The sequence below is a fragment of the Schistocerca piceifrons genome, chromosome 3, assembly GCF_021461385.2.
Source record: "Schistocerca piceifrons isolate TAMUIC-IGC-003096 chromosome 3, iqSchPice1.1, whole genome shotgun sequence".
In the NCBI taxonomy this organism is placed as follows: domain Eukaryota; kingdom Metazoa; phylum Arthropoda; class Insecta; order Orthoptera; family Acrididae; genus Schistocerca; species Schistocerca piceifrons.
Window position 1 is genome coordinate 390,727,352 of NC_060140.1, and position 26,837 is coordinate 390,754,188.

The 26,837-nt window shown below is 41.7% G+C and overlaps 2 protein-coding genes across 2 annotated transcripts in view; both read right to left on the bottom strand.

Annotated features, from left to right (window-relative positions):
* Positions 1-13,155: 13,155 nt before the first annotated feature.
* LOC124788684 (palmitoyltransferase ZDHHC2-like) lies at positions 13,156-13,815 on the bottom strand. Its single transcript, XM_047255966.1, has one exon. The coding sequence runs from the start codon at positions 13,813-13,815 to the stop codon at positions 13,156-13,158; it is 660 nt and encodes a 219-aa protein (XP_047111922.1).
* A 599-nt stretch (positions 13,816-14,414) lies between these two features.
* Positions 14,415-26,837, bottom strand: part of LOC124788685 (solute carrier family 22 member 7-like) — a 122,918-nt gene continuing 110,495 nt past the window's right edge. The window contains exon 10 of the mRNA XM_047255967.1: positions 14,415-14,468. Within this exon, the coding sequence (XP_047111923.1) occupies positions 14,415-14,468 (54 nt within the window). The remainder of the gene's footprint in view (positions 14,469-26,837) is intronic.

Consider the following 26,837-nt stretch of genomic DNA (forward strand, 5'->3'; position numbering starts at 1 on the left):
ATTCTGTACTATCAAACAGCATTTGGGATGCAGGTAGAGTACGACCAACTGCATGAACTGTAATATGTAGCATGATGTCTATGTTACATATGTATTACACTATATTTATTTTATGGTAACACTTCAATATAACATAACTTCTCTTAAAAATTCAGATTCCTAAGCTGTTTAAAACAATGTGTATAGGGTCCCTGATGGACAGAAAACCATTGAGAGACCAGTATTACATAGCTTGATGTCTATGTCACATAAATATTACACTGTACCTGTTTTACGGTAGCACTGTGAAAACAATGATGTTATTACAAAATTCTGCTATCACATACACTTTAGCAACCATACTTTATCACAAACAGTAGTGTATTACATCACATGTAATACAACATCTTCTGCCAGAGTTCATTGGCTATTGACCCACCTGACTTCTAACAGGAGTGTTATTACACTGAAGAGCCAAACAAACTGGTACACCTACCTAACATTGTCTAGGGTCACTGTGAGTATGCAGAAGTGCCACACACTCTGCTGGGGAGTTTGGTGGGAAGTAGAAATGTTTGAACTCAGAAGAGTGTCCTGGAGCCACTCTGTAGCAATTCTTGATGTGTGGGACGTTGCAGTGTCCTGCTGGAATTGCACAAGTCTGTAGGAATGCATAATGGACATGAATGGATCCAGGTGATCAGACAGGATGCTTACTTACATTGTCACCTGTCAGAGTTGTACCTAGACATATCAGGGATCCCATATTCCTCCAATTGCACATGCTCCATACCATTACAGACCTCCACCAACTTGAACAATCCCCTGCTGACATGCAGGTTACATGAATTCATGAGGTTGTCTCCATACCCGAACACATCCATCCTCTCAATACAATCAGAAATGAGATTTATCCACCAGGCAATATGTTTCCAGTCATCAACAGTGCAATTTCAGTGTTGACAGGCCCAGGCGAGGCATAAAGCTATGTGCCGCACAGTCATCAAGGGTACATGAGTGGACCTTCGGCTCTGAAAGCCCATATCAATGATGTTTCATGGAATGGTTCACATGCTGACACTTGTTGATGATCCACCATTGAAATCTGCAGCAATTTGCAGAAGGATTGCACTTCTGTCACATTGAACGTTTCTCTTCAGTTGTCATTGGTCCCGTTCTTGCAGGGTCTTTTTCTGGCCCCAGCAATGTTAAGAGATTTGATGTTTTACCAGATTCCTGATATTCACGGTACACTCACAAAATGGCCGTATGGGAAAATCCCCACTTCATCGCTAGCTCAGATATACTGTGTCCCATTACTCATGCACTGACTATAACACCATGTACAAACTCACTTAAATCTTGATAACCTGTCATTGTAGCAGCAGTAACTGATCTAACAACTGTGATAGACACTTGTTTTGTGTAGGTGCTGCCAACTAGTGCTCTATTCTGCCTGTTTACATATCTCTTTATTTGAATATGCATGTTTCTACCAGTTTCTTTGGCACTTAAGTGTATGTTCAGTATAAGCAAAGGGTAAATTTTAAAAGATGTCACAATGACATTAAAAAAATAGTATTGGGTAAATTGTACCAGCTCAATGTAGACTGTAAACATTAGGTTATTTGACTGTTCTCTGGAAACTGTCTTAAATGATTATGTTATCTTAGGCTCCTTACATGCTTCCTTGTGGATTCCTACATTCTTTTATAAAAACAAAAATGAAATTGAGATAATCTGAAATGCTAAAAATGCTCCATTCGAGTCATGATGTCTGTGATGTAACTGACTAGCTTGCTGCTCCCGTTATCATAATGCTAATTGAGAGTGATGCCTTGTTTTGGAAAATGGGTTACAAATGGTGTGTAGTACCATACTGTACCAATACATCTATAAAAACTGGTGAAAAAGTGTTTTGATTGTTCCATAGAAAGAGAATATGCACAAAATGTGACTTCATTGTACTGGCAAACTGCCACCATGTCCACATACAAATTCACTACCTTGATTAAAACTGTGCTGCATCTTGAAGTTAACATTAACTCACCTCTGAGATACACTCTCCCACTGTTACAAAGAAGGATAGCGTCATTCAATGAAATTAAACTTCTAATGAAAATTGTCATTTTACCCAACTACACCTCTGTTGTTACAGTGGTAGACCGTTGTATTTTATGAGTTCATATCCATAGAGCACTGGTTCGAATGTAACCCAAAATGAAAACTGAGTCACAATCATAAAATTTCACCACACCAGCCAGAAACAGAATATTATTGTGTTTTCCTTGCTGTTCACATGCACTTACATTTGCAATCTCTATTCACTCATGTCATGTCCACAAAGGTATTTTCTAGTTCATGTGACCACAAACTTTTCAGTTTATTAGAAACATTTTTATCTTTGCACTGTGCAGCTAGGATCCTTATTGTTTGAACTTTTGCAGTTTCATCATCTTACATAAAGATGAAGTAAGTCTGCTTCAGACACCAACATTAGTTTACACTCACAAACATCACTGCCCTTATGTTAGTGTCACCTGCATGTTGGATACACTTTAAATATCTCTGTATAACCTCATCATGCAACACCTCATTGTACTGAGGGCATATGGTGATGTCTTCACTACTAATAATGCTTTCCAGAAAAGTGTATTGTTTGTTCACAAACTAAATGCATTTATTCTCCGTTCTCCATTTCTCAGACTAAGACTAATGTGAAGCTGTATACAATACACCCCACAATTGAAACAACTGCCACAATCAGCTCTTGCTAATGCTATTTTCGTATTTTGTGTAAAACTTTAAATATATATGACACTTTCAGGATTTGAACATGTGACCTCTTTATCTGCAGCCATATGTGTTATCCGTTGCGCTACTGAGTGGCTGCTAGAAACAGGTCCTCTTCTGAGTGTCTTCTACAGAGGGAATCAGCAGTAAGAATAATTTAAATGTGTTTTGGGTTGTAGCTCATGACTGATAGTCAACAATCTATTTATAATATATGGCCATTTGAAAAAGTTCAATAATTCCTTAGTTCTGAGGAAGTTTAATAATGTAGCAGGGAGCAGGGAAAAGAATGTCTATCATTGCAAATATCACTGCTCTAAATGGTTGGAGCATAAACACATCAACTTTCACAAGGCTTCCACTATTAGTGTTCACAAAATACCTTTCTATTGTCCCTTAAAAGTTGTAATTGCGTTTTCCATCACCAAATAGCTAAACTATTTGCAGAAAAAGTATGTAAAAACCTCACAATTTTGGCTAACACCTTTATAACACAAATATAGCTTCATCTTACTCCTAGCCTATGACGTCACCACAGCATCAGCCAATAACAGAGTGTGACCAGATGTTGACATTTAACGATTTTTAAGCTTTAATTACATACAAATAACAGATATTTTGTGAGAGTACTCACTGTAAATTCTGTTTAAATGTTATGATCAATGAGAATAACAAGAATCCAAACCACATTTTTAATGTAGGAAAATAGATTATTGCGAAAAATGTAATACATAGCTCAAGGTCTATGTTATAAAACATTCCTTCAAAACTCTGCTATCATATACACTTTTGTAACCATATTTGATCACAAACAGAAATGTAATACATCAAATCTAATACAAAAAATCTTGCTGGAGCCCATAGGCTACTGACCCACCAGACTTCAAACTGGAGTGTTACTATACACAATATAAGGAAAAGATACATTTGTAACAAAGGACATAAAACAATAATATCACACAAAGCATACCAGTTCAAGGTAGACTGCGAACAACTGCAAAAAATGTGCTACATAGCTCAAGATCTACATTATAAAAATCATATTCCCTTTGACACTAAGATATGCCATAAAATTTTGACAAATATATTCTATAAACTGGAAGAGTAACACAAACTGTATACTTACAATGCAGCTTATCAAAGTACATCAGTCAGTATCCAGTCCGACTTCCAGCAGCAGTGATACCATATACATAAAGTATAAAGTTGTTACAAACCTAGTGACAATACACACATTATGTGTACAACAGCACCTTGTGAGAAAATACCCATTATGTGTACAACAGCAGTTGATTCAACTGATAGTTGTCATGATAACCTGATACATCTGAAAAAAAAAAAACACCTAAAATTATCACTGTCTGTCTATGTTTACTCCAGTAGGTGGACCTAGACTTAGGCATGCCTCATTGTATAGAAGTACTGCTGCACTACAAATGTGAAACATATGTTATACTATCACACAAACTGAATTTCAGGCTAAGAGAAATAAGCAGCCAAACTGACAAACTTGAAACTTAAGGCATGAGTAATACTTCTACATCCAGCAGACTCTTCTGGCTTGATGTCTGTGTTATGTTACACTAGTATGCATCTCGATTTCTATAGTGATATTCATATATGTTTTGTGATGTCTCTGTAATTTACATTCTCCATAATCCATACTCTTGTATCTAAGTTACATACTCATATGTGATTATTAAATCACTGCATTATGTGGTATGGCAACTATGGCCTGATGTGTACATGCTGTTACAGTTGCACATAGCTTGATGTCCATGTTAATATTCACACATTTCCATATTGTCCTGCAAGCTGACCATTCTTTTAAATTTTTTACGGCTCTCAGATATACATCACATTCTGCTCTCTTGATTCCTCTGACGATGTCTGGTGATCATTCCAACTAATCCTAACCTAATTATCCTACCTGCAGACAAAAGTTCCACCACTGTCTTCATGAATCACAGTGACTACCTGGTTGAGGGCTTCTGCCAATTATTTGACTCCTCTACCTACCTACTCTGCCTGAGTGGTGCCATCGCAGAAGTTCGATATAACCTCCAATCCCTGCTCAAAGTCTTAGGCCCTTCCTAGAACCTCTTACCTAAATCCATTTCCCTCCTCACCCCTATGACATCCTGCAAACTGACCTTCTACATGATTCACAAACTCAACAATCCTGGATTCACCATTGTAGCTAGTTTTACTGTGCACCCACCAAAAGAATTTTGGCCATCACTGAGTAACACCTCTAACTAATCTGTAATTTAGCCCTCTGTGTCAAAGATACCATCCACTTCCTTCACTGACTCTCCACCATTCCCACTGCCTTACCTCCTGAATCCCTACTCGCCACTGTCAACATCACTTCTCTATGCACCAACATCCCTTACCTTGCTGTGATTTAACACTACCTTCCCCAATGGCCTTCAGAATCCAAAGACACTACGGCATTCCTCATACACCTTACTAACTTTATCCTAACTCAGAACTATATCTGTTACGAAGTGAAAGTAAACAAACAAATCTGCAGCACAACCATGGTCATCCCAAATGCACCCTCTTATATCAACCCATTTACAGGCCATCTAGAGGAGACCTTGCTAGCACCCCAAAATATTAATCTCCTAGTCTGGATGGCTCAGGTTCACTGATGACGTCTTCATTATATGGACTCACGGCCAAGATGCTATCGTCATTCCTTCACAACCTCAATACCTTCTCTCCCATCCGTTTCACCTGATCCTCCTCAATCAAGCATGCCACTTCCTGGACATTGACTTCCTCCTCTCTGATGGTTCCATCCACTTATCCATCCACATTAAACCCACTAACCACCAACAGTACCAGTATTTCAACAGCTGTCACCTCTTCTACACCAAAAAAATCCCTTCATACAGCCTAACCACCCAGTGACGGAATATCTGCGGTGACAAGGACTCATTTGCCTAGTATGCTGAAGTTATAACTAAGGCCTTCACAGTCACTATCCCCAGCCCCAGTACACAAATAGATCTCACATCTCATATTCACACACCCCCAATCCTCCCACCACCCTAATAACCAGCTACAGAGTGGCCCCTTTCTCACCAATACCAACCCGGACTGGAACAGCTGAACGACGTCTTTCATCAGGGCTTTGATTACCTATTACCATGCCCTGATATGAGGGACGTCCTATCCAAGATCCTTCACTCTCCTCCTAAAGTGGTATTCTAACACCCAACAAAACTCCACAACACCCTAGTCCACCTCTTTGCCACTCCCAATCCAAATACCTTGACACAGGGATCACATCCTTGTGGAAGACTCAGATGTAAGATCTATCCAATCCACCCAGCCAGCACATAGTGTCCCAGTCCTGTCACAGGTTTATCCTACCCCATCAGAGGCCAAGCCACCTGTGAAAGCAGCCATGTTATATACCAGCACTGCAGCAGTCACTGCACAGCTTTGTATGTTGATATGACTAGCAACTAGCTATCCATAAAGATGAATGGTCACCGCCAAATTGGTGCCAAGAAAAAAGTACACCAACCTGCAGCACAACATGCAGCTGAATACAACATGTTTGATTTCAATGGCTGCTTCACAACTTGGACCATCTGGATCCTTCCCTCCATCACCAGATTTTCTGAACTGCACATGTGAGAGTTATCCTTACAACACTTTCTCTGCTCCTGAAATCATCCCGGCCTCAACCTACAGTAATGTACTTTCCCCACACCTTCCACCCAACTGTGTCTGCAGCTGCTGTCCTATCATGTCCTCCATATTCATGCCCATCACCCTCATTGCGTGCCACCTTCTGCCAATGAATCTGACCATCTTTCCTCTTAGCTGCTCCTCTTCTTTTCTGCTCTCTGTTTCACCTCCACACCTCTCTGCCCCACAGCCTCTCTAAGGTGCACCTAGTGGCAGTCTTGTCATGCTTGCATACAATCCAGTCGCTGCACAATCCACTAGGCAAATCTCTTCTCTCTGCCCACTCGAACCCTGCCATCCCTTCCCCTTTCCCAGCCGCTCAAGACTGCTCTTTCATTCACGTGACAGCTCTATTCAAGTCAGAGCTGCTGGGGATGGCGGTCATGTGTGTGTGTGTGCTCTTGCATGTGTAGTGTGCTTGCTTGTGGGAATGAATGTGTGTTTCCTTTTCTAAAGAAGGCTTTGGCCAAAAGCTAAATGTGTAACAGTCTTTTCATTGTGACTCAACATGTCATCTTTATGGTGGGTAGCAATCAGTCAATTTCCTACACTGTTGATGTCCCAACCTCAGCTTTCCGTTGTCTGATTTACACTGTCCAGTCAGATTAATGTGACCACTTGTCAGAAATCCTAAATAACCACCTTTTGCAGTGCAAGTCATGGAGGAAGAGAGATAATGAGGTTCAGAAAGGTACCTACAGGTATGTGGAGCTGTGCTGACTCCAGTGCTGTGGTCAGTTGTACTAGGTTTCTCAGTTGAGGATCCACGGTGCAAACAGCCCAACTGAGTCAGTACCACAGATTCTTGATTAGGTTTAAATTCTAGGAGTTTAGTGGAGAAGAGAGTACAGTAAAATCATCCTGGTGCTCTTTGAACGACACAGGTACACTGCATGGTGACTGTCACATTGTGTTGTCCTGCTAGTAGATGCCATTGTGCAGAGGACAAACAAATTGCAGGTAGGGGTGGTCTTCAAGGATAGATGCATAGCTGTGTTGATCCATTGCTCCTTCCAGAATGGTGAGATCACTGAGGGAATGCCCTGAAAACATAATGCCTGTAGATTATATGCTTTCAGACATTTCACGCCATCTGTCTGATAGATCATGAACTGTGCCTCATCTGAAAAGGCCACCTTTTGTGACACAGTGTGCTTCCAGCTGTGGTACTGGTGTACAAATTCCAGTTTTTGTCACCGATGAACAGCAGTCAGCGTGGGTGCTTGAATCAGGTGCCTGCTGCAGAGACCCATACACAGCAAAGTTCGCTGAATGGTCATTGAGGAGATACTGTTGGTAGTCTCTTGGTACATCTGGGTGGTCAGTTGCTCTATTTGCCTGCACACATCTTCGCAAATGTCATTCACTCCTATCATTTATGTGATGTGGTGCACCACAGTTGCCTCGGTTTTGAATAGTACCATTCTATCATGCAAAGTAAAGTTTACCCTTAATCGCATTTGAAAAATTTTCAAACTTAACTGTTTCAAAAATGCTTCCACCCTTGGCCCAATAGCCAATGATTATGCCCTTTTGGACACAGATAAATGACTCCATTGTTACTTTACAACATGACTGTACTGTTTTCCATGTGCCCCGACATACTGTACAAATCCTCAACTGTGGGTACTGTCATCTGCTGTTTATGTTATTGCATATTGATGTTGAATGTAGGTAATAGTAACACTAATATGGCTTGACCATGTATCGAGCCTGTAGAACACAAACAATGAAACCTATATTCCACACCATGGTTGGAAATACTTTCTCATTTTAATCAAAAAATGAGTGTCTGTTTTATGTGTGACCGTAGACTTGCAGTGCTACAAAAACAAAGTTGAATGTCACAACAGACAAAGTTACCCTTTCTAATACAAGCTATTCACTTCTATATGAAATACAAAAGAAGAAAATAACTCATCTATGATCAACATTGTCTGACCAACAATTTATCCTAACTAGGCTTGTAATGAAATTTAAAATTGCCACTCTTGCTTCTATCTAAATTTCTCATGTATTCACACAGAACAAAAAGTCTTTCCTGGGTGATGAGTTATTAAAAGAAGCATTCATCACAGTCAGTAATTGCATATTTGACTGACTGTATTAACAAAAGTGAGATTATGACAGTAATGCAAGATTTACAGTTGTCATCTAACCCCGTCACAGTAATACATGGTATGTAAACTTAGTTAAAAAGTGACCTGAAAATACATCACTGCTTCCCACTACAATTTGATACATCTGCAAGTATATCAGACAGAGAAGAGTTAGCTCTTCCACATTACAGGATGAGCAACAGTTGAGCAAATCTACTTAGAATCAACAGAGATCCATGTACACAATTACTGCACTAACTATTCATCAAGTACAAGCAGCCATTGCTGACATCAAGCAATGTAAATTATTTCCAAACTTTGCCATATTGCTGCATTATTGATAGGAAGATTTATGAAGCAGAATACTGTACTTACGACGTATTATGAAAGTACTGAAGTTCAAAAAACAGCAACAATGATTGAAGTGGTCCTTTTGCAACACAACATTCTGAGGACCCTGATGTAACTCTAGATATCGGTATGGGAGGATGTTTTCTGATATTAAAAATATTTGCTGTTAATCATTTATAGATCTGTTCAGCTTTCTCCTAAGCTGTGGCACATTAGAGTGAATTTGATCCCTGCATTAGAATGCTGGAGTCATAAAAAAATTAATGTTTTTTATGAATCCATTCAAGTCATTGGAAAATCAGTTTCACATACGTTCAAAGCCAGAGTGGGTCAGTATCAATCATAGTGAATTGTTTTATGTTACTTTCCTTCCTTATGAAGTCCGTTTCATCCCTGTCAATACAACCATCTGTATTCTATTGTGAAGGCAAGACTCTGTCCTTGTAGAAGTGTGCTATTAATGCCTTAAGACTTCAATATATCAAGCAGAATTTTGTGACCACCACAATCAAAATCTTTGTCAAGTCCACAAAGTGTACTGATGGGATAGTTTTACTTGTTTATTGTGAGGTCTAGTATAGCTTTCTAGTATAGCTAAAGACAAACTGAGAAGCAATTATAACCATATAAAAGACAAACAACGGAAAATCCAGGATGGAATGTATCAGTATTACAAGAAGGGAAGTTGCTATTCACCAAATAGTGGAGATGCTGAGTCACAGATATAACAACAAAAAGACTCTCACAATTAAAGCTTTCAGCCATTAAGGCCTTCATCAACAATAGACACACACACACACACACACACACACACACACACACACACACACACACACACACATACACTAAGTTGACAAAGGCCTTAACGGCCAAAAGCTTTAATTGTGAGAGTCTTTTTGTTGTGCTAATCTATGACTCAGCATCTCCGCTATATGATGAGTAGGAACTTTCCTTCTCATAATATTGTTACATGTAAAAGAGTCACTGTTTTATATTTTATCGTAGACCACTTTCTCAAAATCTGGGAGAAGTGAAGTGCGCTACTAACAACAGATGATTTGCTTATTTATTTCCATTTTTATAGATGCATGTTACTACGTCCTTTTGTGTTAGGAATTATACCCAAAGTCATTGATTACAACAATATGTTAAGGGTAGTCTTATCATTCCTTTAATTATCACTGTTGAGATGAAGTTAATTCATACAAAGACTTCCATGTCAGTAGTTAATTTTACAAAGTTTTATTGGAACTATCTCTGATTGCTTGATGAAGTGTAATAAATTCCCTGTTGTGGCATAGTGCACTATCAGAAACACTATCACATAAGTAAGTTTCCTAGTTCATAAATGAAGCACAACACTCTAAAAGGTGTTGAGTCAACCCTCTGCCAGGCACTTAACTGTGAGTTGCAGAGTAATCCTGTAGATGTAGATGAATTTATTTACATCTGGGGCCTGGGTCCTTCCCCACTTCTTATGTCTACAGTTCCTCTCCCTTTCCTTATAATTTATGTACACAAATATGATCCAATTTATATCTGTCTAGGTGCAACTGTTCAATTTCTGTGTACTCCAATGAATTTTTGTTGTGCATAGCATGTATGTAGAAATACCTACAGATTTTAAATTCCCCTTGCTGAACTGGTTATATAATGGTAACTGTAAGCTTAAGATACTTTATGAAAATGCTTGCACCTAGTACCACATTGGAAAGCAAAAGAAATGAGTTTTTGACTTCCTCTTCTGCACACTTTATGATTAAATTACTGAATATGTCATAGTTATTTGGTTTGGGAATATTGAGTTTGTTTGCCAGTTTATAAAATTTGTATGCAGCTAAGAAATTATCACATTTATTGTCTGTTTTGCATGAGATGGTAGGGTTTGTGCAACTAATTTGCAATTCTTGAGTGGACTGGCTGATTAGCAAAGTTTACAAAATGTTATTTGGGTTATCACTGCTAATTTACACCCACTCAGATAGCCATGTGTATTAAAGCGCCACTTTCAGGACATGGATGTACCAACCTGGATTAGATCTGTCTGGCAGATTAAGAACAATGGTCAATGTGCAGCCAGGATGTGATTTTCTGGCACTTTTCCCCATCACACTAAGTTATATTATTTGGAAAAGCATCTGACAGCCCTTTAAATTAACCATGCCAAATCCATTCATAATCATGCTGATCCTGCCATGAAGCAGGGCAAAGCCACAGGAACAAGAATATGTTTGTAAATTCATCATAGTTATTTATTTCATTTTTAACTACATTTTTGGTTAACATGCAAATTTATTTTTAAATTTGAGATATACTAATTATTTGTTTCCTGGAAATTTTAAAAAATGGTTCAAATGACTCTGAGCACTATGGGACTTAACATCTGTGGTTATCAGTCCCCTAGAACTTAGATCTACTTAAACCTAACTAACCTAAGGACAACACACACATCCATGCCCGAGGCAGGATTCGAGCCTGCGACCGTAGCGGTCACGATGTTCCAGACTGAAGCGCCTAGAACCGCACGGCCACACCAGCCGGCTGGAAATTTTAATCTGATATCTACGACCTTTCCTTTCAATCATGATGTATCTTTCCCTGTCATCATCACTCTGCTGAGATTTATTTTTTTAGGATAATTAGCAATGGGCTTTGCATTAAGTTTATTTATTTGTGAAGTGTACCATATGTTAAGCTCAATTTGAAAGCTGTTACAGCATTGGTGTTCGCAGGAGGGGGGGTGGGGAAGGCGGGGGCAGTGGGGCACAAGACTTTCAAATTACCATTTTTGTTATGTAAATGTGTTGGCCTGATTTGAGATGTCATCCAATAAGAACTAAATTTTAAAAATGACACAATAAACTTATTAATATCTCAGGGAGTTGATGGTTATGCTCTCAGTTTATGAGTAAAATCTCCTTATCTGGGGGGGGGGGGGGGGGGGAGGGCGCACTAGTGACCCTTCTTGCCCCTCCCCCCTCACCCATCCGCCTCCATCATACTTTTATTTTCTTCCAGGAGATACTGGAACAGAGTTGCTATGCTGAAATTTACGGTCTTTTTACTGGTGTACTAGTCGTAGATTTGGTAATGAGCTCACCAGATGTGCTTTATCTGTTCACTTATAACTTACAAGTATAGTATTAAGCAAGGCTCCTAGCACTTCTTACATATATAAAAATAGCGTATTTGCATGTCAACCTTTGTACTATAAGCTTGCAAAATGCTTTTCTGAGTTCTCAAAATATTTCTTCTCACTGTACTACTGTTTCTAGTTGAGTCGTCTCCTTCGTTGCAGGATAAAATGGGCATCTACCTTATCAAGAGGCGGGTGAAGGGGAGCGTAGAAAAAAGTTGGAAACTAGGAAACAGATGACAAAAGAAATGCCCACTTATTTTTAATACAAATAAATTACCAGGCTATTAAATGAATTTCTAATGAAAATTCCGGGAACGCGTCGTTAAATGGTTTTTGCGGTCAGCATCAGACTTTTACGAAGTAGAACAGACGTTCTCCAGTGACATAGTGACACTACCAGAGCTGAAAGGGAAACTATTACGGTATCCTACTTATATCACGCCTGCAGTTTCCATAATAGCACCTACCAGTGGGGCCTGCGTGTTCTGTAGGAGTAATAAGGTCTGGTTTTAGCTGTTGTCTGTTGAAATTTTTCAAGTACGCATAGGCCTACCTACCGTGCTGGTAGTCTCAGTTGTTTGTCAGAACAGCTCTGTGAAGGATCTGAAATAAGTGCCCTTATTGCGGGTTCACGTAGAAAAAACGTTACAAAACTATCAGATATAATTGAAAATATGGTCACTGCAAGTAGTTGTGACTTACCTTTTCGTACATCGTAAACAATATGCCACTTCAACATCTTTAATGTTGCTGTGTCTATTAAGCTGAAAATAAATGTAATGTGATCAAGCCAGCATTTTGATAGAATTTACGATTACATGTTTTATTTCTAAATAAATATGAAGAATGCGTGAATATGTAGTACAACTGACGCTTATTCTTTTTTTATGGATTGATGTTCATGCTCGTACTATCTGAAACACAAAGTGCCGTACCGAATTGATGCCGTATTGTTAAGACAATCTGTACGCCATCTATTTAGCCGAGTTTTAAAAGCCGACTCGAGAAAAGATCTGTATCCACTCATTCACACTTGATCCTTGCTTTCTCGGAACCGACTGTCAAAAGATGGGTCTATTGCTGGATTCACTTTACTTCACCATATTCATGATTGCGTTTAAAATGACTGTCACCTCTCTCCACAGTATTATACGTTCTGCCAGAGTTACGAATGCGTAATGGGAAGTGAACGCCATCACCAGGAGTGCTTGACACTGGAAGAAACCATAAAAGCCAATTTTCTCCAAAGACTTCCCTAAAATTTTTACTTCTGCCCAAGTTGAATCCGTCCCTATCAATTCCATGCAGAAACACTGGCGCTCTAAAAGCTTCTAGGGTCGTCCTGTTGTCTAGGAGAAGAAAACAGTGGTAAAAAAATAACGGCGCTATGCTGATAAGAAACATAACAGATAACAGGAATAGGATATAAACTTGCCACTTATTGTTCTGCGTTTGCTGTTTCCAAAACCTTATACAGTACATCAGCGTTGAACTCCCAATCAAAACGCAGTACAACATAGCATATACCAGAAACAGCATGAAGAACTTGTAATTGTTAAAACCAACGCAATTGTTAACCCATGGACAGTGATGATCCATTTTGAGAATGCATTTCCCACAGGCACTGCAGTGATGTGCTCTGTCAGGTTTAATGAGCCGACATTTTTCGCAGTATCGAATATCTCCCGTTGCTGTTCGCGTTTTCACTCCAATGTTTCGAACAATTTCTTCTAAGTGTTCATTCATGCTTGCACCATTGTTGACATCGAGTTGGTTGGATGTTTCAGGCTGTGGAATTTGGAAATTATCCGGAATTTCTCCGGGGTGCGTGAAACTAGTTCTCCAATACGCCACCAATACTAAAACAAAGAGAAAATGGAAAACCAACAGATACACTATATTCTCGTATGTTGTATCCACACTGAAAACGCAAAATTCTACCACGTAAGCATAGTACGACCACAGTACTATGACGGCTACTACAAGGATAGGACACCACTTCGAAATACGCAAGCAGCAGTCAGCAAGTCTTTGACATGTTCCACAGCTGGTGTCCTCGGACATTATTTTAAGAAATGCTGGCTCGATGTGCCGTACATTGCGTTTAAAGGGATGGCGAAGTCTCACACGCGAAGACAGATTGCCGTTGAGTGTCCAATAGCTGGCTGCCGTAAGCACAACACAATGTTGAGGTACGGTACCTGTATTTCATACTTTCATATTCACACTGCCACTTCCGTTAAAATCTTTGATAATGCTTCAAGGAGTTTACAACTAAAATCAATTTACAAACAGAAATTTAAATTTTCTAGTCTCAAATCTAGCTCCGAAAAACCGAATATGTTTTATGGTGGTATAAACGACTGCAGCACAGAACTAAACTTTGAGAGATAACAAACCTAAAAAATCAGAGACAGGATCATGGACAGAATACATAAACCAAGAATATCTATGGACTGAGCATAGTGTACTGTGCATGACAGAATGAGACTGTCAGACAACTTACGTGTAACTCTGTATGTTTACATTTGGCACTGAGACTGAAACTTTAATACTGCTCTTATTTGTCCTGTTTTACACATTTATTTATTTGTAACAGCAGTAGTGAGCTCCATACTTATTGTAGGTACAGACGCAAATCGAAATATGGTAAAGTTACTTTTCATAGTCCACAAATGCCTATTTTCACTTATACCAGAAAATATGTGCTGAAAATATTGAGAAACAGTGTAGTAATGTAGGGTTAATACTTCTGACTGTATGGCCAGAATAGTGGAATTTCAATTGGCGGTAGGAAAATAACCAATTTGTGCTTTGCAGTTGATATTATCCTCATTGCAGGAAGTGATGAGGAACTTCATGATCTGTTCTTCACAGTGAAGACTTTTAATTTACATTAATATCTAGAGATAAACATGAAAAATCAAACTAAAAGTTATTAATCGCTAAGTTTCAGATCACATCCAACCTGTTGTTGTTGTTGTGGTCTTCAGTCCTGAGACTGGTTTGATGCAGCTCTCCATGCTACTCTATCCCGTGCAAGCCTCTTCATCTCCCAGTACCTACTGCAACCTACATCCTTCTGAATCTGCTTAGTGTATTCATCTCTTGGCCTCCCTCTACGATTTTTACCCTCCACGCTGCCCTCCAATGCTAAATTTGTGATCCCTTGATGCCTCAAAACATGTCCTACCAACCGATCCCTTCTTCTAGTCAAGTTGTGCCACAAAATTCTCTTCTCCCCAATCCTATTCAATACCTCCTCATTAGTTACGTGGTCCACCCACCTTATCTTCAGCATTCTTCTGTAGCACCACATTTCAAAAGCTTCTATTCTCTTCTTGTCCAAACTGGTTATCGTCCATGTTTCACTTCCATACATGGCTACACTCCATACAAATACTTTCAGAAACGACTTCCTGACACTTAAATCTATACTCGATGTTAACAAATTTCTCTTCTTCAGAAATGATTTCCTTGCCATTGCCAGTCTACATTTTATATCCTCTCTACTTCGACCATCATCAGTTATTTTACTCTCTAAATAGCAAAACTCCTTTACTACTTTAAGTGTCTCATTTCGAAATCTAATCCCCTCAGCATCACCCGACTTAATTTGACATCCAACCTACAGGTTGCTTAAAGGATCTAGAGCCCGCATCTCGTGGTCGTGCGGTAGCGTTCTCGCTTCCCACGCCCGGGTTCCCGGGTTCGATTCCCGGCGGGGTCAGGGATTTTCTCTGCCTCGTGATGGCTGGGTGTTGTGTGCTGTCCTTAGGTTAGTTAGGTTTAAGTAGTTCTAAGTTCTAGGGGACTTATGACCACAGCAGTTGAGTCCTATAGTGCTCAGAGCCATTTGAACCATTTGAAAGGATCTAGAGGTAGTCAATGACTGTAATATTTGTGGAAGATGTTAAGCACACCATGGGCAGAAATATGAACCAATGCTTTCATTATAGCAGAACTTAGCATCACAAGAGCCCTATCTTCCCATGTCAGTCAAAAATACGGCCAGTTCCTTGGGAACATTTTAGGAAGACAAGGTGATAACTTAGAAAAGACCATCTTGTAAGACTAAACCGAAAGCAGAAGACCACGAAGAAGAGCAGCAAGTAGATGGCTGGATCGACCAAAGAAGATTACTTTCCTACCTCTTCACATTATATTAAGAAGAGCTAACGTTCACTGTGGGTGCAGATGTCCAGTTGGAGATTCCTTTACAGTACCTAAGAAACAAATGAAGACATGCACGGAAAAATAGGCTAACCCTCAAATGTAACAGCTTAGAGATAAATGTTGCCATCTGTTGCTGGGTACGGGATCTATCAAAATTGACATTGGTCTCATCCCTGATATTTAGGGATGAGACCAATTTCAATTTTGATAGTTCCCGTGCCTGGCAACACTTATATCTAAGCTGTTACATTTGAGGGTTAGCCCAGTTTTCGGCGCATGTCTTCAGATGAAAAAATATGGCCACGACACTCGGCAATGTGTAAACCAACTAATGATGAAGTTGATGGCCGTATATTTGTGGGACAATTTCTCGATATATTCAGTAATGTGGGACTTTACTGCCTGTCAATCCGTTGAGTTTATACACATTTCGAGCAATTTTCACTTGCAGATATAATTTGTGGGGATTATAGAGCACTGAATTACCGCACAATACCTGAAAGGTACCCAATACTTCTGCTCTGCGACTTCAACCGCGCGTTGAGTGGCGCTTGTGTGTATAATGTACTAGATTGTGCTAAGGCCTATACACTGATCCCAGTGACCAACAAAGGTATACCGAAGACAGCCATAATTACGCCATTTGGCTTATTTGAAAGCAAATTTATGACTTTTTGTCTCCAGACTGCGAAGAAAATGTGGCAAAGGTACATCAATTCTGTGCTGCGAGGCCTGTCATTCTATTTCGCTTACCTCAACGACGTTTTGGTCTTTTCATCCTCGCTAGAAGAACGTGGCCAGCATCTCATTGATGTATTTCAACATCCAAGTGAGTACGGAATTGTGCTGAACGTGACGAAGTGTATCTTTGAACAGTCACAAGTTTACTTCCGAGGCCACCGCCTTACTCCTTCAGGCTTGCTACCATTGCTGAACGAAATAGAGGCTATCCGCCAGCTGCTCCAGCTGGCCACATGCAAGGAATTAAGAAGCTACCTAGGCATACTGAATTTTTATTGGTTGCATCTGCCACATGCAGCTGAAGTTCAAGAGCCACTGACAGCCATGCTGGCAGGCCCGAAGGCTAAAGGCAACTCAGCAATTACCTGAACAGACGATATGATGGCAGCATTTGAGAAAACCAAGCAAGTGATAGTGGATGCGGCACTGTTGGCAATCCTGAGCCGAATGGATGTGGTTGTAAAAAAAAATGGTTCAAATGGCTTGGAGCACTATGGGACTTAACATCTGAGGTCATCAGTCCCATAGACTTAGAACTACTTAAACCTAACTAACCTAAGGACAGCACACACATCCATGCACGAGGCAGGATTCGAACCTGCGACCGTAGCAGTCGCGCGGTTCCGGACTGAAGCGCCTAGAACCGCTCGGCCACCACGGCCGGCCGATGTGGTTGTAGATGCGAGCCAGACAGTAATAGAATAGGCAGCAATAGAATGGGTTGATGAGGCCTGGCAGCCACTAGCTTTCTTCTCTAAAAAGCTGACCACCTCGCAAGAGAAATGGAGCGCATACAACCACAAACTGCTGGAAATGTATGAGACTGCCAAATACTTTCGTCCTCACGTTGAGGCTCATGCCTTCACAATATTTACAGACCACAAGTCGCTGACAGTCACCTCCATGCAAAATAATCTGAACTGTTCACAGAGGCAACACAATAAACTGCTGTACTTTGCCCAATTCACCACAGACGTTTAACACATTTCTGGGATCGACAACATAATGTCGGACTGTCTCTCTTGTGTCATGAACAGCTCTACACTGGACTACACTGCACTCACAGTAGCACAGAAGTCAGACCAAGGGCTGCAAGACCTGTTACAAGATGCACAGACTTCAGTGCAATTACAATCTGTAGACATTCCTGTCACCAGCATGCAACTGCATTGTGATGTGTCCACGGGCAAGCCACATCCATACCTGTCTATGAACTTCTGACGGCAAGCATTCGAATCCCTACACAGTCTGAGCCACCCAGGAACGAGATCTACACTTGATCTGATTCTAGATCGCCTCGTGTGGCCAGGAGCAAGGAGGGATTGTAGAGAGTGGATGAAGTGTTGTCTCCAGTGCCAAAACAGTAAAGTTGGCAGGCACCGTACATGCACAAGTGGGTAATTTCCATGATGTCACAGTGCAGATTTCAGGACCTAATTCATTTACACTGTTGCTATAGTGGTGACACCGATGTGATCTGGTCATTCCTGCACACACGTAACACCAGTAAAGAATGAATGAGAATCAAGTGGTTGGTAACTTGACAGTATCTAGACTAGCTGTGAGGCTACTACCGTTATGACCACAAAATCTGGCCCTGTGGTTTGTCCAGGTAGAGACAAATTTCATTTATTCAAGCATTACCGCAGACACATCTGAATTTGCATTGGTGGTGAGCCAATTGGAGCAGCAATATGCGGCAGGAGAGGAAGATATCGTTGCACCCCTGAAGGGAATGCATACAAAAGGTTGAAAACGGAACTGATCCACCGTGTATCTGCATCACAAGAAGAGTGCTTCCGTCAGTTACTAATTCAAGAAGATGTTGGAAACCAAAGACCATCACAGTATCTGCAGCATTTAGAAGTAAAATTGATGCTAATACTGTATATGATTATCTGCTATGTACGAGGCATGTTTTTTTAAGTAAGTACCGTTTTGAAATAAAAAAAAGACATGCTAAGATATCTCAATAATTTTATTTTTACATGAAAGCCTGTACCTTAATCTACTTTTCTACATACGTTCCGTCAATATTGAGGCACTTGTCATAACGTTGTACCAGTTTTTGAATACCCTTCTCATAGAAGTCTGCTGCCTGACTTGTTAACCACTGCGTCACCACTGTTTTGACTTCGTCATCGTCTTGAAGACGCTGACCGCCCAGGTGTTTCTTCAAGTGCAGGAACAAATGGTAGTCACTGGGAGCAAGATTGGGGCTGTACGGAGGATGATCTAAAGTTTCCTATCGAAAAGATGTGATGAGATCTTTGGCCTGATTCGCCACATGCGGACGGGTATTGTCTTGTAGCAAAACGATGCCCTTGCTCAACTTCCATGGACTGTTGCTTTGATTCTGGTGTGACGTAGGCCACCCATGTTTCATCGCCCGTAACTATTTGGCTTAAGAAATCATTGCCGTCGTTGTGGTACCGCGAAAGGAAAGTCAGTGCACTGTCTAAACGTTTGGTTTTGTGCACATCTGTCAACAATTTCAGTACCCAACGTGTGCACAGTTTTCGGTAATTGAAGTGCTCGTTCACAATGCCATACAAAACACTATGAGAAACACTAGGAAGGTCATCCCGCAAGGATGAAATCATAAAGCGTCTGTTTTCTCTCACCTTATTGCCCACTTCCTGCTCCAAACTTTCATTAACGACTGAAGGACGCCCACTCCGTTGTTCACCATGCACATTTGTGCGGCCATCTTTAAATGCTCTCACCCACTTTCTTACCATTCTATCACTCATAATGTTTTCTCCGTAAACTGCACAGATCTCACGAAGAATATCGATCGCTTTTAGGCCTTTGGCACTAAGAAATCTTATAACAGCCCGTACTTCACAGTCGGTGGGACTCACGATTATCGGAGGCATTTTAAACATTCAGTACACAAAGTAAGCAAGGAAGAATCAGACTGACATGACATCAGTGCGTAGATTAAGATACGGGCTTTCACATAAAAATAAAATTATTGAGATATCTTAGCACATCTTTTTTTAGTTTCAAAACGGTACTTATTTAAAAAACACGCCTCGTACAATCTGGAGCACTCGCTTACCTCCATCTATCAAGACGATTATCATGAAGCAATGGGAGATGTTGTTAGACACAGTGGCAGAATTGGCCGACATGGTGCTGGATGCAGTCTCACCCATGCCTATTACTGTATCAGCCGATCTGTGCGTGAGTGCAGCCACCACAGTAGCGCAAGCTGGGTACGATGCATTAGCGGAGAAGGTCGATCAACTGGTGCAACAGAGTAGCCAGCTGGTAGTGTGTTGCAGTGTCGGAGATTACAGCCGGCCAAGATAAAGGAGACACTCCCGCAGCAGGGCCTCATTCCGCTCGCCTGCGCCATCACCTGATGCACAGAAAGACGTCTGCTGGGTGCCTATTCTGTATCTTTCCGCTATTGTGCCGATCATTTCGGTACTCAAGAGCACCGAATGGTCTAGTGCTCGAATTAAAGCCCCTGCGTTATTCAGTATGCATTTCGGAAGGGATGCCGTTCGGGTCTAGAGAACCAAAGCGCTGTTGTCGGTTCGTGTCGCACAAGCCAATCAAAAGCAAATGGCCGCAGATCCGCGCATGCGCACTGCAGCGCGCACAGCGCCACGAACACAACGCGGCTAGCAGACGACACAGGCGCGCTATTCTTCGAAGTACCGAAAAGATAGCATATTTGACTGTATTCTGCAGATTGTCGGAAATACCGCATTATGTCATCTTATTCTCATTCACACTGACATCGTGTTTCGGATTTTACGTTTTGGAACTGAGTTGGGAATAGTGTGTAGTACCAGATTGCACTAATACATCTATAAAAACACCCAAAAAATTGATTCTGAGAGTTTCAAAGAATACGAAGATAAACAGAACGTGGTTATAACTCGCTCCTAGAGATCCAAATGATTAAGTAGCCCACTTCCCTATATGATACGTCAATGATTTGGGTCTTAAAAACAAAATTGAAAAAACGTGTTTTCGAGGGCTCCTGCAGTTCGTCGAAGTTTATAACACGTATCTCGTGATTGAAAATGTTTCGTATATGGTGCTACTGTCTAAAATGGCGGAGATCTTTCATCTCAGTCTATTGTTGTTGAGGATTCGATCGCAGATAAATACTTGTGACAAGCAAGAATATGAAAATGGCTGCTGCTAGTTACATTCCCCGTAATTTAAGTTGTGCTCTTAGATTCCTGTCTAACCGCATACTCGGAAATCGCTACATATTCGGAAAAAATGGTAAATTATTTATGACAAGAAAAACTATAAAGGTCAGTCAGTTGTTTCACTCACAGCAATTTCATCTCGAGCATTTTCATATTTCGTTTTTTAAACGCACGGGACTCACAAAATCATTATTGAGGAAGCGCGCTCTTACATGTAAGTAATAACGAATATTGCAGAAAAATCTTAACTTACACCAATAACAATGTCTCAGAACGTGTTGCATATAGGAAGAGGACAAAAAAAAAAAAATATTTGCACCCATCCGTGCGCGAACCCTTGTTTTGTATAGCACTCCCACGCGCTAACCACTTGGCCACGCTAAACAACAGCTACGCACTGCTCAATTCTTGTACTATTGGGGAGAGGAACGTAGGCTGACTTCGTTGCCAAACGATGCTGCATAAGTCAGAAATGCGTAATAGTTTGGAAAGTTTCCAAATCAGGCTTCACATAATTGCTTTCCATTGTTACTTGAAGGTTGTAAACACGTTTTGATAATTACTAACTAAACCATTTTTGGGAAAAAGTACACAAAGTCACTAGTAACGTCAGTTCACACTCATGTAATATACGTAAGCAGAGCCAATGTCTTGTTATTTCCTGATCTTTAAACTCTTATTTGCATTAAAATAACACGTATTTTGAGAGAATATTGATCGAAAACGTTTTCTTTTTGGATGTAATCATTCACAGTAACAACCTAACCTAACCATATTTCTAACAAAGGAAAATAGTCTATTATGAACTCACTTTCCAACCGGATGCGTCCTCTGGTGATTCTTGAGTAACGCAATCACTAAATCCAAAGCTAAAACGGCTAAATATGTTTAAAATAACAAATTATAAGTGTACATAAACCACAGCTCACCGATTGACAGGGACACAGCGAAATCCAAAACCTCTCGGTACAATTGTCGTAAAATCGGTGGGAGGACCATTCGGTAACAGTTCTCAGAATCTTACTGAATAGGATATTTCGGTACAGAACCGAAAATGACGTCACTACCGAGAAAAACCTACTACACCGATCGGTATGAACGATACAGAATAGGGCTCCTGGTACCACCAGCATTTTGGGGAACGTGAGAAATGCTGCGCCAAACCGTGCGCTTTCCCAAATGCCAGCAGCAGTTGAACAAAGGTGCTTCGCCTGATTACTGGCCAACATCACAGTACCTGTCCATCAGCGATCGACACACCGGTTAGAAGAACTTGAGTGATACTCGCTCCAACTTATGTATTTACCCACGTATGACGCTACATCAGTGCCGACCACGTATGTCGTTTTGCCTGGCGGCGGCAAGTAACTCGCCTACTGCAACGTATGGCTTGCACAGAATAGAGATGGATCTTGGCCTCCACTGCACGTTCCTCTGGAATTTCAGGGTGGCGGATGCGGCAGAGCCAATATTAGGACGGATTTCTTGGTGTTCTACACTCCTGGAAATTGAAATAAGAACACCGTGAATTCATTGTCCCAGGAAGGGGAAACTTTATTTACACATTCCTGGGGTCAGATACATCACATGATCACACTGACAGAACCACAGGCACATAGACACAGGCAACAGAGCATGCACAATGTCGGCACTAGTACAGTGTATATCCACCTTTCGCAGCAATGCAGGCTGCTATTCTCCCATGGAGACGATCGTAGAGATGCTGGATGTAGTCCTGTGGAACGGCTTGCCATGCCATTTCCACCTGGCGCCTCAGTTGGACCAGCGTTCGTGCTGGACGTGCAGACCGCGTGAGACGACGCTTCATCCAGTCCCAAACATGCTCAATGGGGGACAGATCCGGAGATCTTGCTGGCCAGGGTAGTTGACTTACACCTTCTAGAGCACGTTGGGTGGCACGGAATACATGCGGACGTGCATTGTCCTGTTGGAACAGCAAGTTCCCTTGCCGGTCTAGGAATGGTAGAACGATGGGTTCGATGACGGTTTGGATGTACCGTGCACTATTCAGTGTCCCCTCGACGATCACCAGTGGTGTACGGCCAATGTAGGAGATCGCTCCCCACACCATGATGCCGGGTGTTGGCCCTGTGTGCCTCGGTCGTATGCAGTCCTGATTGTGGCGCTCACCTGCACGGCGCCAAACACGCATACGACCATCATTGGCACCAAGGCAGAAGCGACTCTCATCGCTGAAGACGACACGTCTCCATTCGTCCCTCCATTCACGTCTGTCGCGACACCACTGGAGGCGGGCTGCACGATGTTGGGGCGTGAGCGGAAGACGGCCTAACGGTGTGCGGGACCGTAGCCCAGCTTCATGGAGATGGTTGCGAATGGTCCTCGCCGATACCCCAGGAGCAACAGTGTCCCTAATTTGCTGGGATGTGGCGGTGCGGTCCCCTACGGCACTGCGTAGGATCCTACGGTCTTGGCGTGCATCCGTGCGTCGCTGCGGTCCGGTCCCAGGTCGACGGGCACGTGCACCTTCCGCCGACCACTGGCGACAACATCGATGTACTGTGGAGACCTCACGCCCCACGTGTTGAGCAATTCGGCGGTACGTCCACCCGGCCTCCCGCATGCCCACTATACGCCCTCGCTCAAAGTCCGTCAACTGCACATACGGTTCACGTCCACGCTGTCGCGGCATGCTACCAGTGTTAAAGACTGCGATGGAGCTCCGTATGCCACGGCAAACTGGCTGACACTGACGGCGGCGGTGCACAAATGCTGCGCAGCTAGCGCCATTCGACGGCCAACACCGCGGTTCCTGGTGTGTCCGCTGTGCCGTGCGTGTGATCATTGCTTGTACAGCCCTCTCGCAGTGTCCGGAGCAAGTGTGGTGGGTCTGACACACCGGTGTCAATGTGTTCTTTTTTCCATTTCCAGGAGTGTATAACCTTTTGCCAGATATGACCAACACCCACCTTGTGAACCAGATCGCACGGTTGATGGCCACATGTTTCCAGCGCCAGACATCCACCCAATCTGCCCAGTTGATTACTGCCACTGACAATCAGTATGTCGCACTATTGAAAGACTTTCCAGCGTTAACCACGGCACCAGGCACACCGAAGGACGTCGGGCACAACACTGTGCACTATATCAAGACGTCTGAGGGGCCGCAGATCTCCTGCCGACCACGACGACTGGCGTCGAACCATTTGAAGATAGCCGAGGCCGAGTCAAATGTAAGTGTTCCAAGATGGTCAGCTATCCACGTAACGCCGTTTTTTTTCTCAGGTGACATAGCGCAGAACACGTTACCCACTACACGTCGTAAACACGTTCATTTGTGTACAAGTAAACAGAAAAAAATCGCTCCGTCTACAGGCTACAAGTGGCCCATCGGTACTATCCGACCGCCGCGTCATCCGCAGTGGAGGACGCGGATAGGAGGGGCGTGGGGTCAGCACGCCGCACTCCCGGCCGTTAAGATGGCATTCTTGTCCGAAGCCGCAACTATTCGGTCGAGTAGCTCCTCAATTGGCACCACGAGGCTGAGTGCACCCCGAAAAATGACAACAGCACATGGTGGCCTGGATGGTGACCCATGCAAGTGCCGGCCACGCCCGACAGCGCGTAACTTCGGTGATCTCACGGGAACCGGTGTAACCACTGCGGCAAGGCCGTTGCCACAAGTAAATAGAAAGTTAAACTGAAACAATGGGCGTCCCACTAAAAGCTTGCGTAGTTTAATTTAATTGTTGCCAACGCGTACGGTATGACAATGGTGTGGATTAACCGGGGATGCGGGCGGAGGAGCATTGACTGTGTCTGCCTGTTCCTGTTCCTCTTATGTAATGACTTCGCTAGGCAGTGGCCTCTGGGTTAGCGACTGCAGGCAGTTCTAGCTCATGGTCAATCTGTGAGACTTCAAAACTAGATCCAGCTATAGACCGCCCATAAAAATTTTTGAAATATAGTAAACATAGAGCGAAAATATGCATCGTGACTAGTTTTTAGTTAAAATATGCAGTAACCGATGAAACGGAGCCAAATATGCAAATGAATATGCAACATGTAAATGCTTATAATACGGTCTCTACTTGTCATCCAACTTTAAAAAAAGCTATCAGGTGGAAAAGATCAACTTTTTGCACGTCTTAAAGTCTGCTATTTTCACTCGATATGAGACAATTTCTTTTTGTTATTTGTCACAGTTGCTGCGCTGCGTGAAATTACGTAAACCACTGCACAAACTTTTCAAGAGTTTGCAGTGGTAAACTTTGCATGTTGTTCATTGTAGCCCTTAAACTGCCATGTACTAAATGTAATAGATAAGATACCGAAATTTTATTTAAAATTGAGAGCAGAGCAATAGCTAGTTTCGTTCTCGAGTTATTGATTTTTATATCCGTTGGACAGTCATGCACAGTGGGCTCAGTTCCCTCCATGCTGACTTGCTGGGTGCTATAACGTACTTATCGTCCGATTTTAAGAAAACTATTGGGTGAGAAAATTAATTTTTCACATCTTACAGTCTGATATCTTCACTCGATGAGGGAGTAAATATGCTGCCGTTATTTGTCGTAGTTACCATGCTGCATTAAATTAAGTAAAGCACTGCACGAAATTTTCAAGGGTTTGCGGAGGTAAACTTTGCATATATGGTTGATTTTAGCTCATATGTAGTCGTGTGTTAAATGTAGATAAGACATCGAAATTTTATTTAGAACTGAGAGCAGAGCGATAGCTCACTTCGTTCTTGAGTTATCGGTTTTTATATCTGGTGAACGGCACACATGTACTTATTTCCGTCCCGATTTATTTTTGCCTGAACTGTCAACCATTTCTTTTCTGAGGAAGGCTCATCAGTTATGAGGAATGGCTACATTTCTCTTGTTGAGCGGTTTAATTTTGCTTTTTTCTGCCAAAACACATTATAAATTGCACAAACTCGCCCTGCAATTGCTATGCGACAGAATCTTGGAACTTAAGTCTTTTATTAAACGAGCAATATGCGATCAGGGTGGTCAATACCTTACGTAAAAGCTCACTGTGTCGGTTTGCTGTAGTATAAGATAAGGAATTTCCTCTTTATTTTTATACTAGCAAATTCTCCTCCTTATAGCTGTCGAAGAGTCTTAAAAAATTGCAGTAGTGGATGGAAAAAAATAAAATAAAAACCGTAGCTTCTGCTATACCGACGTGGATAAAGAAGTTCCGTATGTTAACCATGTAGCAAAACACGCTCTTTTTGGCGTGATCATCACCTGCCAAAATCTCGTTTCGGTATCTCGAACGGTTTAAGAGATACAACGTACGTTATAAATATTTCATTCTCATGTGGCTGCAGTCGGAGGCGTGTTTTCTCCAGTTTGGAGACAGATAGAGAACTCCTGCTAAGGCTAAAGAAAAATTCAGTATTTTGCTTAAATTTCATTCTCAGCAACATATGATGTAATACGCACCAAATGCAAAATCATAGAGACGCATATTTATCATTGCAAACTTTTTCGAATTTCGCGCCGCGACTTACTTCAGTGAGAACAGCACAATAAGTACGACCATTATCGAAATTTTGGGAACCTATCCATGAGGATGACATATAGAGAGCTATAAGTAACGTAATGGCTCTTTTTTTTTTTTTTTTTTTTTTGCCGATTAGTTTCTGTAAAATCGTTTGAGATCATGTCAGCACAGTGC

Coding starts and splice junctions, on each gene's coding strand:
- LOC124788684 (XM_047255966.1), bottom strand. CDS start 13,815: ATGAATGAACACTTAGAAGAAATTGTTCGAAACATTGGAGTGAAAACG.